The 12,334-nt window shown below is 54.1% G+C and overlaps 1 protein-coding gene across 2 annotated transcripts in view; it reads right to left on the minus strand.

Annotated features, from left to right (window-relative positions):
- ABTB2 (ankyrin repeat and BTB domain containing 2) overlaps positions 1 to 12,334 on the minus strand; it is a 186,515-nt gene that overhangs the window by 10,088 nt on the left and 164,093 nt on the right. For both annotated transcript variants that reach the window (XM_069554715.1, XM_069554716.1), the window contains exons 4-10: positions 12,029 to 12,181; positions 10,561 to 10,726; positions 7,629 to 7,718; positions 6,961 to 7,062; positions 4,683 to 4,779; positions 4,290 to 4,425; positions 1,051 to 1,280 (exon numbers count right to left, since the gene is read on the minus strand). In XM_069554715.1, the coding sequence (XP_069410816.1) occupies positions 1,051 to 1,280; positions 4,290 to 4,425; positions 4,683 to 4,779; positions 6,961 to 7,062; positions 7,629 to 7,718; positions 10,561 to 10,726; positions 12,029 to 12,181 (974 nt within the window). The remainder of the gene's footprint in view (positions 1 to 1,050; positions 1,281 to 4,289; positions 4,426 to 4,682; positions 4,780 to 6,960; positions 7,063 to 7,628; positions 7,719 to 10,560; positions 10,727 to 12,028; positions 12,182 to 12,334) is intronic.

The raw sequence follows: 12,334 nt of genomic DNA on the forward strand, positions 1-12,334 counted from the left end.
TTACCTACTGGGGAGGAACCATTATAATTAGGAGGGGTGGCCCGGGAGACTCGAATGCCCGGAGGATATGCAGGGCGCGTAGGGACAAGAGGACCCCATGCCTGTCTAGAAGCCTGAAATGAACCCTGTTCTGTCGCCAAGGGCTTTTCCAAGCGCCTGGCTCCCTGGCGTGTCTGTGCACACGCAGTGTCATGTAATTACTGTTTACCAGCTCCCTGGAGTATGTCACTGGGGCCGCAGAGTAATCCAAAACTACTCTGTAAAGGTCATGACAAAAACTAGCGATGTTTCTGATAATTAGAGATTGCTTCTTACTCCCCAGCCTCACTGTGGATTTAAAAAGGTCTGATGGCATTCCCTGGAGACATGGTGCCAAGGGTAGCATCAGCATTGCTGGTTTACTGACTGTGCAGGAGTGATATTCCCATTTCATAGAGAAGAGCACTGAGGCTGGCCTGCCACCAGAGGGTCGTGTGGCTCCCGCTTCGTTGGCCCAGCGCTGGGTGTTCGTGTGTCATGGACCCCCAGGAGAGGAGCAATGCTGTCATCATGCACTGAGCGCCCACAGTTAGTGGGCACCGGGCCCTGTGCTGTGTGTGACTTCACATTCGCAGGGGAGGAGCACTAGGGAACGTGGCAGGGCTGGGATCTCCCCCAGGTCTGTCTGACCAGCCGCCTGGGAGGAAAGGAGAAGTCTGCAAGCTTGCAGGCCAAGGAGGTGGGGAGGCGGGCTGATGGACTGGAGAGCATCTCACTGACCAGAAATGTGGACTCCTGGTGCTCTAGACGCTCCCAAATCACCAGGCCTCGACCAGGGAAGCTGGGGGCCCTGAGGGCACAGGGCTGGGTGAGGCTTTTGAGACATGTCCCCACTGAGGACTGTCTGAGGCTCAGGGCACCACCTGTCTTGGTTTGAGAGGGCGGAGGCCCGCCCTGCACTCCACTGCCTCCTGGCCTGTCTGGCCTGTGGGCCTGGCCCTCTCGTGTGTGTGTGTGTGTGTGTGTGTGTGTGTGTGCCTGTGTCTGTACATGCACACCACGTGGCCTCACCCAGTGCCCTCAGCTCCATGGTGATGTCCACGTAGCCGTGCTCCGCGCTGTAGTACATGGCCTCCTGGAGGGCCTTGGTGCGCGTCCGGCTCAGGCGCATGGGCCCCTCGCTGCCGCTGCCCTGGCTGGATGCATCGCTCTCTTCCACGCCCTCAGCCAGGATCTCCTCCAGGGACAGCACATCTGCTTTGGCCTGCTGTGGCTGAGTCAGGAGCTTCCTCAGGACGTTCCTGAGGGGAAAGGGACAAAGAAGGGTGATGTCTGAGGCTCCCGCCATGGATGGTGCCTGCCGAGCTGCCTTTCAGCATCCTGTGGCCCAGATGGGCCAACTATGGGGCATCTGTGGGCAAAAAGGGCTCATGGTCTTCCCTTCTCAGGCAGGCTGGGCCCCCGGGTGAGTCAGGGAAAGGGGCAGAAGACCTCTCCCTTCTGCCATCCGGGTACTGCTGAGAAGTCATGAGCTCTGGGGCCAAGCAGGCTCTGCCATCCTGTGTGATCTCAGACAGGTTGTTCTACCTCTCTGAGCCCTGATGGCTCTGTCACTGTAGCATGGGGAATCAGTATCGTCCTCTCCCAGTTAATGTGAGGCTCAAGTGACATCACATGCAGAGCCTGATACACAACAATCGTCCTAATAGCAGCTGACTTGCATATTCCCACGTTGTTGTTCAGTTGCTCAGTCGTGTCCAACTCTTAGCGACCCCATGGACTGCAGCATGCCAGGCTTCTCTGTCCTTCCTTCACCATCTCCAGGAGCTTGCTCAAACTCATGTCCATCAAGTAGGTGATGCCATCAAACCATATTGTCCTCTGTTGTCCCCTTCTCCTCCTGACTTCTATCTTTCCCAGCATCAGAGTCTTTATTCCAATGAGTCGGCTCTTTGCATCAGGTGACCAAAGTATTGGGAGCTTCAGTTTTGGCATCAGTCCTTTCAATCAATATTCAGGATTGATTTCCTTTAGGATTGACTGGTTTGATCTCCTTGCAGTCCAAGGGACTCTCAAAAATCTTCTCCAACACCACAGTTCAAAAGCATCAGTTCTTTGGCACTCAGCTTTCTTTATAGTCCAACTCTCACATTCATACACATTCATACTGGAAAAACCATAGCTTTGACTAGCCGGACCTTTGTTGGCAAAGTAATGCCTCTGCTTTTGAATATGCTGTCTAGGTTGGTCATAACTTTCCTTCCAAGGAGTAAGCGTCTTTTAATTTCATGGCTACAATCACCATCTGCAGTGATTTTGGAGCCCCCCAAAATAAAGTCTGACACTGTTTCCACTGTTTCCCCATCTATTTGCCATGAAGTGATGGGACCAGATGCCATGATCTTAGTTTTCTCAATGTTGACCTTTAAGTCAACTTTTTCACTCTCCTCTTTCACTTTCATCAAGAGGCTCTTTAGTTCTTCATTTTCTGCCATAAGGGTGGTGTTATCTGCATATCTGAGGTTATTGATATTTCTCCTGGCAACCTTGATAAAGCTTGTGCTTCCTCCAGCCCAGCGTTTCTCATGACGTACTCTGCATAGAAGTTAAATAAGCGGGGTGATAATATACAGTCTTGACGTACTCCTTTCCCAGTTTTGGAACCAGTCTGTTGTTCCATGTTCAGTTCTAACTGTTGCTTCTTGACCTGCCTACAGATTTCTCAGGAGGCAGGTCAGGTGGTCTGGTATTCCCATCTCTTTAAGAATTTTCCACAGTTTGTTGTGATCCACAGTCAAAGAATTTGGCATAGTCAATAAAGCAGAAGTAGATGATTTTCTGGAACTCTCTTGCTTTTTTGATGATCCAGCAGATGTTGGCAATTTGATCTATGGTCCCTCTGCCTTTTCTAAATCCACCTTGGACATTTGGAAGTTCACGGTTCACGTATTGCTGAAGCCTGGCATGGAGAATTTTGAGCATTACTAGCGTGTGAGATGAGTGCAATTGTGCAGTAGCTTGAACATTCTTTGGCATTGGAATGAAAACTGACCTTTTCCAGTCCTATGGCCACTGCAGAGTTTTCCAAATTTGCTGGCATATTGAGTGCAGTACTTTCACAATTTCCAAGGAGCAAGCATGTTTTAATTTCATGGCTGTGGTCACCATCCAAAGTGACTTCGGAGCCCAAGAAAATAAAGTCTTTCACTGTTTTTATTGTTTCCCCATCTATATGCCATAAAGTGATGGGACTGGATGCCATGATCTTAGTTTTTCGAATGCTGAGTTTCAAGCCAGCTTTTTCACGCTCCTCTTCCACCTTCATCAAGAAGCTCTTTAGTTCTTCACTTTCTGCCATGAGAGTGGTATCATCTGCATATCTGAGGTACTTGATGTTTCTCCTGGCAATCCTGATGTTGCCATGTACCAGTGCATTTAACCCTGAGAGAGGAACCTCAGTATTCATGGGTGATGAGTACATCTTGCTCATGTCACACCGAGCGGGATGCAGACTCAGAGGGGGTTTCAAGCCCCAGGCTCTTCTGTCGCATCCTGTGGCCTGGGGCTCCAGATGGCTGTCTCATGGGCAGGCCCCCAGGCCATTTGGGGGTGGAGCCGTCTCCCTGCAGACCTGCCTGCCTCTCCTCAACCCCTTCCCCACCTTGTGATGGAGGCTGGGCTGTGCCACAAAGGGTACTCTTGTTAACTGCTGAGCTGACAGAGCAACAGCGGGATGACCCAGGTCCCTCAAGGGAGTCCCTCTTTGTCTTCTACTCACCTTTTCCCTGCTGCCCTTTGACCCCAGAGCGGCCTAACTCTGGTTAGATGAGACTAGCTGCTCTGGTCTCACCTCTGCCCTGTCACACCCTCAGGCAGGCATGGCCCCTAAAAAGCAGCGTCCACCATCTGCTCCTGGAGCAGGATGTGATTTCTAGCAGAGCCACCAGGAGCATCTTCATGGTAGAGCTGAAGTCTGGGTGGAAGCCCCTAGCGCTCCAGGTTGTGACGGGCAATGGAGAAGTAGCCCAGGCACAGGAAGGGATGGGGTCCTGGGGCAGCCCTGGGTGGCTGCAGGTGGAGGGTCTTATGGGGGAATGAGAGGGCCTGCCCTGGGCACCCACCACCCTGTGTTTCCAGACCTCCACCCTCTGGGCCCACAGGCTGCCTGAAGACCTGTGTCTTCTTTCTGGCTGGTGTGCAGGCAGCTACCCTCTATCCACCCCTTCCCTCCATCTCTGGAAAGATCTCCAGGCCTAGCTCTTCTGCTTCATGCTTCACAGAACACAGGGCAGGAAGCCCCAGGTAGGTACCTGTGGCCATGGGCGGCTGAGTGGCTGAAGCAGTTCATATCCTCGTGGAGGGAGGAGGCCATGCCGTTGGCTTCGAGCATGCTGAGGAGGGGATCAGCGCCCCGGCTAAGCAGCAAGCTGACCAGCTCGTAGTTCCCTGAAAGAGATGGGCCAGGAATGCTTCCACCACCCACGTCGCTGCCCCTCTGCTGGGCCTGTCTGAGCATTGAGCACCATAGAAACACTGACGATGGAGTGAGGCGGAGCCCCTTGCAACCTGAAGCAGGGGTTTCAAGGCTTGCCATGGGGGTCTCTGTGTGCGGCTCAGCCAGGCAGGGCAACACTGTGAGGAGGGCCAGGTGGAACTGCAGGGCAGTCAGGGACCCTGGCTGGGCAGGGCAGCAGTGCACCTACCGGCCGCAGAGGCCAGCTGCAGGGGCGTCTCTGCATAGCTGTCTTCGCCGCCGTTCACTGCAGAGCCCTCCACGTGGGCGCCAGCATCCAGGAGCAACTGCCAAGGCACAGGAAGGGCACTTGAGCGTGGAGGGGAGTGTCACCTGGGCCAGGTGCAGGGGAGGCTTCGGGGAGCGGCCTTTAGTTTCCTCCTGGCATGTGACCAAGAGCCAGCTCCCTCAGGCATCCAGAACTGTAGAACTCCTGGTTACCTTCACAGCTTTAAATGCTCAGAACCTTCCCCTCTGCTTTTTGTGGTCTTGAACCAAGCCCCTGAGCTATAGGGACCTCTGAATTATCTCCCCCTTTCAGTTTCCTACAAACTGGCCGCAGTGAAGAATAGAAGGTAGGTGTGTGCTAACTCGCTTCAGTCATGTCTGATTCTTTGCGACCCTATGGACCACAGCCTGTCAGGCTTCTCTGTCCATGGGATTCTTCAGGCAAGAATACTGGAGTAGGTTGCCACGCCCTCCTCCAGGGGATCTTCCTGACCCAAGGACTGAACCCACATCTTTTACGTCTTCTGCACGGGCAGCCAGGTTCTTTACCACTAGCACCACCCGGGGAGCCCAAGAATAGAAGGTAACGCTGTCCAATCAACCAGGGGAATCTGAGGCTCTTGACACAGCAGAGGTTGTGGGAAAGGCAGAGCCAATAGGGTCAGAGCTGAGTCGGTGAGCTGGGGCAGGTATCTCAACTCCCTAATCCTCCGTTTTCCTCATCTAGAAAACGGGAGAGAGGCCTGTCTTGCAACATTGTTGGGGATTAAGTGAAGAGGCGCTCAATTCTCCGTAGGGGTTCAGTAACCAATGGCTTCTAGGGCTCTCTTCAAAGAGGTTCCATGAGCTGCCCAAGGCTGGGCAGTGCAGGGCTGGAGCAGAACCTGGCTGTCTGGGACACCAGGTGGCCTCTCCTGGTTCTGGCAAGGGCAGGCCTTGCAAGGGACAGATGGAGCAGGGCTAACAGATGCCAAGCGGTTCCCACTGGGCTGGCTGGCTTTGCCTTGGGCAGGGGTGGTGTCAGCACCATAGGTGACTTCAGTCCATCTCACCTTTCCTGATTGGCTGCTTTGGAGGGAGCCGCCTTTCCAACCCTCCCAGGTTTTCATAGACTGAGCCTCCTCAAGACTGTGCTTGAGCAATTAGGCCAATCCTACCCACCCCTCACCTGGGACCAGGTGTGAATGGTCCAGGCTGACCTCTCAGTCTCCCCACAGTGTGGGTGTTGGGGTGGCTGTTGGCAGGAGGCTCTTATCAGTCAGACAGCAGCTGTGGCAGCGCCGTCTGAGCCAGAGCACCAAAGCAGCGGAGGAAGACAGAGACCTGCCCAACAGGGTGAAACTGGGCACCAGTCCAGACAAGCCCAGGGCACAGCCCTGCAGGCCAGTCTGGGCCAGGGTGGAACTCTGCTCAAGGTCTCAGGAGGGCAGTCACCGAAAAGAGGCAGGATGTGGCAGCCAACCTACTGACCACCAGCTACAGAATCTCTCGTATAGGCCAGGACTACAGCGAACAGGTCCACATGACCCCTGCCCTCGAGGGACCCAAGATCCAGCAGATGGCAAGGGTGTCATGCGGACTCCCAGGAAGGAGTTGCTGGAACCCTGCAGGCCTGAGAAGTGAAGGAGCCTGGGAGCCGAGTGGCAGTGTTGCCATGCCCCGTCCACAGCTTCCATTCCAGGCCTGCCCTGACCCTCAACCAGCTACAGCTACCGGGGCCAAGGTGGGCACAGTGTGACTTGGCTGACAGGCGAGCAGTGTCAATCTGAGTCTTCTCTCAGGAACTGAGATCCTGAGAGACTATGGCTGCTAACGGAGAGGGGCAGAACCAGAAGGACCGTATGGTATAAGCCATAGAATTCATGAGGGAGTAAGAATTCAGGGTTGGAAGGATGGTTGGAGGAAAGAAACACATCTGTGCAGATCTGAGCACATCTGCACAGATTCCAGATTCCAGCACACCTCGAGACTCACCCTCAGATGCAGAGAGGCCAGGCAGGCCTGGTATCCTTTGGGCCTGCATCTTGTTCCCTAAAATCTCACATTGGAGCCTGCTCCCATCTTGCTCACTAGAGCCTGCTCCTTGGGGCAAACCAGTTGATCCTCTGTCCTGCTGACCCAGTGAGCTGGCCTTAACCAGTGTCTCTGATCCCACTCGACACATGTGAGGGTGGGGCTGCACTTGGGGTTCAGCCCATCTGGCAAGCTGGGGGCGCATGGCACACCTGGCAGGAGCTCACCTGGACCACAGAGATATGTCCATGCAGCACAGCAAACGTCAGCGAGGTCCAGTGCCGGCTATCCGGGTGGATGGAGGGGTGCCTGGGAGAGTTGCTTGGAACCTGGGAAAATGCCACAAGGGATCAGTGTTTCCAAGGTGAGTGACATTCCTGGGCAGGTGACATGGGGCCTGAGCTAAGGGGGAGCCCTGCAGGGATGGTGGCCAGGAGTCAACTCAAGTGCTTTCTATATTCGATTGGCAACGTCTGCCTGGAGTACCTTGTGCGCAAGGCTCAAAAGGATGTTCAATTAGTGATTCTGCTCTGGGCAGAGAGATGGCAGAAGGGGAACACTTTATGCCTCGGGAGCAGGTAGAGCAAGAAGTGTCTGGAGATGGTAGGGATGGCTGGGGACTAATTTGATAAAAGGGGAAAGGGGCTACAGGAACAGAATCATGGCCATTCTCTCCAGTGGACTCCCCTCTGAGCTCACTTCTCTGGCAGAAAGCACGAATCTTGAGAAAAAACCGTCTTTGCTAACTATGATCTCTGTGTATCTTATATTTCCAGTTCTCTGAGACATTTCTACTCTGTTGTCCAAATCATCACAGCCAGCATGGATGATGAAGACCTTGGGGTGTTCTCTCGCTGGGTTGGGGGCCCGGGGCAGCCCTCTGGGGCTTTCTCACCTGGATGTCCAAGTTGGCTCCAGCATCAATCAACATCTGGACCATGGCTTCATCCCCAGCAGCACAGGCATACATCAGTGGCGTCATACCCTATGTGAAGCAAACGCAGATGGTAAACTGTCTGCAAATAGAACACGAGGACACGTGTTCCATAGGTGTCTGCCCTGGAAACCAGATAGAGGTCTCCTGCTTGACCAGCTGCTCATCTGGAACAACCTTGGGTCTTGTGCTAGACAGAAGGGGCTGGGCCTGCCCCTCCCAGGCTCAGGGGACATATGACACCTGAATGATGAGTAGGGGACATTTCCATGAGCACTACAGGTCATCAGAGGGGCAAAGGGCACAGGCCCTACAGCCAGACTCCAGTACAAAGGCAACCCCTGCTGTAAACTTTGTACAAGTTACTTGTACTCCTCTGTGCCTCAGTTACTTTATCTTTAAAATGGGAATAACAACAGTATCTACCTCACTGGGTTGCTGTAAAGAGTATGAGTTACTATGTATTAAGTGCTTGGCCCAGCTAACTAAGGATGAGCTAACTAATTAAAGTAACACAACACCACCATCACGGCTGCCAAGCTACACTGACACGTCCAAGTCCACCCCAGGCCCTGCGCTGGTAAATCACCGTGTGAAGAGCTTTACATGCATCATCTCGTTTCGTGACCATGCCATCCTTATTGGGGAGGCTCTGCTATTATCCCCCCTCACAGATGAGGAGTGGAGATGGGGACTGACTTGCCCCACAGTCACACAATATGTAAGAGGATGGACTCAGACGGAACCCAGGCCTGCGTGAGCCGAGAAGCTCTTCTCCCCGAGGCATCTCACACAGGGTGGAGAGGTTGACGTGAACATCTCGTGCTGCGAGCAGTTCTGAGCTTTTCTGAAAGCTGAGGCCCAATCCCTACTCGAATTTAGGTGGGCGGTTAACGGAGCCACCCCCTGGCCGGGAATCTCCTCTGTAGCCAGTAACAGCAAAGGCCGCAGTGGAAAGCACTATTCCACAGCTGGATGCTGGCAAGCGTTTGTCTGGAGCCCCGCGATGTTATTTATTAGGTTATTTTTGTGTAGACAGGATCTCCTTACCTCATAAATCCTTGCCTAGCGCCCAGAGATAAAGAAATGGCCCGAGATTAATCATGGCTGAGAGGTCTATCTACCCCACAGATCATTCTACAAACACCGAGGCTGAGGGAACAAACAGGACTAGGGCATTGAGAGAAAAGCCACCGAGTGAAAACCTGACTTTGTTTTATTCCCCTCGGCACAAGCTTGACTTCTTTTTTCTCTACACGTCTGTATGTGATTCAGACTATAAGCTGTCGACACGTCCTATAAGGAGAAACTACTTTTTTTTGCATGTTGGTCCCTCCCCCTAAAGAGGTTAAATCAAGAGACACTGATGAACAGATTTCAGGGATAATCATCCTATCGACATCAATAGACATGGAGGCACCTTCAAGGAGCAATTACTAGGTGTGATGAAGAAGTCTAGGGGGCAGGCACTGCTATCCCACAAGTTGGAGGCGAGGAGACAGGCTCAAGGGGTAAAGCAGCTTGTCCGAGCTGCCACCGCTATTCTGGGAAGACTAATCTCCAGCCCTGTGAGGCTGGCGGCCATGGGCTTCCCCACCCCGCCGCTGGAGGAGGAAGACATCTCCCCCAGGATGAAAGCCCAGGAGCTCGCGTCGACACAGGCACCCTGGGGAGATGCGACACCCAGCCCGTCACCTCCCGGAGCCCTCCTGCAGCAACTCCCTCAGCTTCGTGGTTTCCCATCCCAGCACGTGCCTGACTGTCCCGCCCCGATGCTCTGGCCCCCAGCATCTCCCTTCCCCGGGATGCCTTCGCCCACTCCTCTCTGCTGCATCCACCCCCCACCCTCTCCCTCCAGCGTGACTCGGGAAGAATCCTTCCCTGACTGCTCCTGCCTGACTTGCCAAAATCCACTGTGGCTTGGGTTCACCAGGCACCTCATCACAGCCTCTGCCATGTCACCATCTCATCTGAGAGTGCTACGTGACCTCTCAGCTGCCATTTAACTTTCCCCAAGCTTCTGTGTGGACTTCCAAACTACAGTGCCATTACCCCGGGGAAGTTCACGCAACCGCATCAAATAAAAATTGCATCTCCCACAGGTGGGGAAGGGCCTGGGGTTGGCCTGCTTGGGTTCTTCTAATCCCAGCTCTGCTCCTCATTAGTTGTGTGAGCTCTGTACCCCAGTCTCTCTCTCTATAAAGTGGGGATGAATCCTACATCACAGGGCTGTGGTCAAGATTAAATGAGTTAATCTGTGCAAAGTGCTTAGAACAGTGCCTGGAACACAGGAAGTACTGTATAAATGCCAGTTATTCACAGCAAAAACAAAAAAGAAAGCAGGTCAAAAAACTCCAGTCAAAGTCTGCCTAAAATTCCTCCATCGCCTCCAACACTTCCTGTCCCCTTTTCTGGCTTCATTTAACGCATCAGCACTTTTCACTAACATAACTCTGCATTTCACGACTTTGTGTTTCTTAGTATCCGCCTCCTCCTCTAGCATGTTAACTCATGAAGGCAAGGATTTCTACTGGAGCGTGGCACACAGGATGCCCTAGTACAAGTCTCAGTGATAATTATCCCTAGCTCACTATCAAGCTGATTTCTCTGGATGTTCTCCCAGCCCTGCACCATCTGGGACAGCCTCCAGCCTTCCAGTGAGGGGAAGCCGAATGCCCATTACAAACAATTTCCAAGGTGCCTGGGAAGTCTCTGAGTTGGCCATCTACGTAGGCAGCAGAGTGCGATTCGGGAGTAACCCGCTTCTTAGAAACACAGCCGAGTGGGTGGGTCTCAGGTCTGGGACGGAACAGACTGAACCACCAGTTACCGCAGTCGCTCATCGCTGCGGACTCTGGTCCTGAGCCTGCCTGGCGGAGCACCCGGAACGCACCTGGTCATCCATGGTGTTCACCCCGTCGGGGCCCAGGGCTTCGATCGCCTGGCTGATGAGGTCGGTCCTTCCGCAATTGAGCATGCGGAAGCCCAGGTCCTGGTTGAATTTTTCAGTAGCCGCTCGGGCATCCAGCCTCCGGAAGGAACTGAAACAGCATTCGGGTCTGCGCAGAGGAGACCAGGTGTTTAAGCCTGGCTGTTTCTGCTAAGACACGACCTCGCTACGAGAAGTGACAACGTTGTGCTAGGCCGATGTGCAGCGTGAGGATGGCGTGGACGGGGAGGACAGGGAATTACCATCTAATCGGCTGTGACTGGCTTTGTCATGCTCAGTGACAGGAAGAGCACACGCTTCAGCTTTCTATAAACTCGCTAAAGAAGTGCTCTGAGCTCTTAGGAGCTGTCAACGATCAGAAATGAAATACCCCACAAAATGATCTCTCAGGGGACTTTCTGAGGAGGAAGAAGCTCTGGTTGGGGCTTGGGCCACACACAGTACTCGGTTGTGTATTTTTTTTGCACGGAGTAGGCTGTACTCATTCTCAAGAATGGTCATTGAGGCCAAGTTCCAGTCCTCGATGCCCCATCCTCTCCCCTCCATGCTTCCTGGTGAGGCCCAGAAGCACCAAAGGGGTGGCAGAGAGTGGACCAGACTCCCAGGTGCAGCCAAGCCATCCTACCAAGGACGGCCATGGTCTGCAGAGGGTGTACCATGGGCTTTCAATAGGTGGCTTTTGCCTGGAGCCTTGATTGGGCCACAGAGTAGAAAACATGTGTCACAGGACAAGGTCGTGGCATTTACAATGGAGACAGAGAAGGGGAGGGCAAAGCGAGGCTCTCCCAGGTCAAGGATGGCCAGGGGACCGTCCCTCTGGAACAACTTCAAGAGGCCAGTCCAACACAACAGAGGCACACTGGGAAGGAAACTAAGGACTCAGGCTTGGGGCCACACAGGCCTGGCTTCAAACTGAGGCATGGTCAGCTTGCTAGCAGAGCATCTGTGGGCAAGTTACTGCTCCTCCTGATTCTCAGTTTCTCCATCTGTAAAATGGGCATTAAAGCCCCTTCTTCTCTGAGGTTGTCAAAGGACTGAGAAAATGCACATAAAATAGGAGAACTCAGCACCGGCCTGCACCTAGGAAGTGCTCCAGAAAGTGGTGGCAACCGCAGGGAGGAGGGCCCACTCTGTTGTGTACCCCAACAGCCCCACTGTGAGCACTCTCTCACCCAACATGCAAATGGGAGTCTGCTCTGTGCCAGACCCGTGGCTGCTGAGGACACACTGGAGAGCAGCCCAGGTCCAGAACAGATCAGTTCTAACAGGTGGGCTCACAAAGAGAGCGCCTTAGAGCAGATCCAATGAGAGGGCTGCAGCCCCTGCTTTCGGCCCCCTCCCGATCCAGGAGAGTGAGGGAGCAGCGGGTTTACCCCGGCCCTCCCCGCCTCACTCCTGCCCAGTTCCATACTTGAGCTGCCGGGGCTCGCAGTCCAGGCCGGGCAGCAGCAGCCGGGCCGCCTGCCGGATGTCGCCGCTGTCCACGGTGAGGCTGCGGCGGTGCTCCGCGTACGTGATGCCCACACGCATCCACTCCATCAGCGGTGGCAGCAGCATGAAGGGCCTGGGGGGCGGGATGAGGCAGAGAGAGAGAGAAGGTCAGGCCTGGGCAGGCGCCCCCTTGAGCACCCCTTCTCAGGACAGCCACGGAGGCTGGGCCCACCTCCCATAGACCTCTGTGAGGGGAGAGTCATGAGGTGTGGAGGGGACCCGACCT

Source organism: Ovis canadensis, chromosome 15 (assembly GCF_042477335.2).
Source record: "Ovis canadensis isolate MfBH-ARS-UI-01 breed Bighorn chromosome 15, ARS-UI_OviCan_v2, whole genome shotgun sequence".
Taxonomy (NCBI): Eukaryota; Metazoa; Chordata; class Mammalia; order Artiodactyla; family Bovidae; genus Ovis; species Ovis canadensis.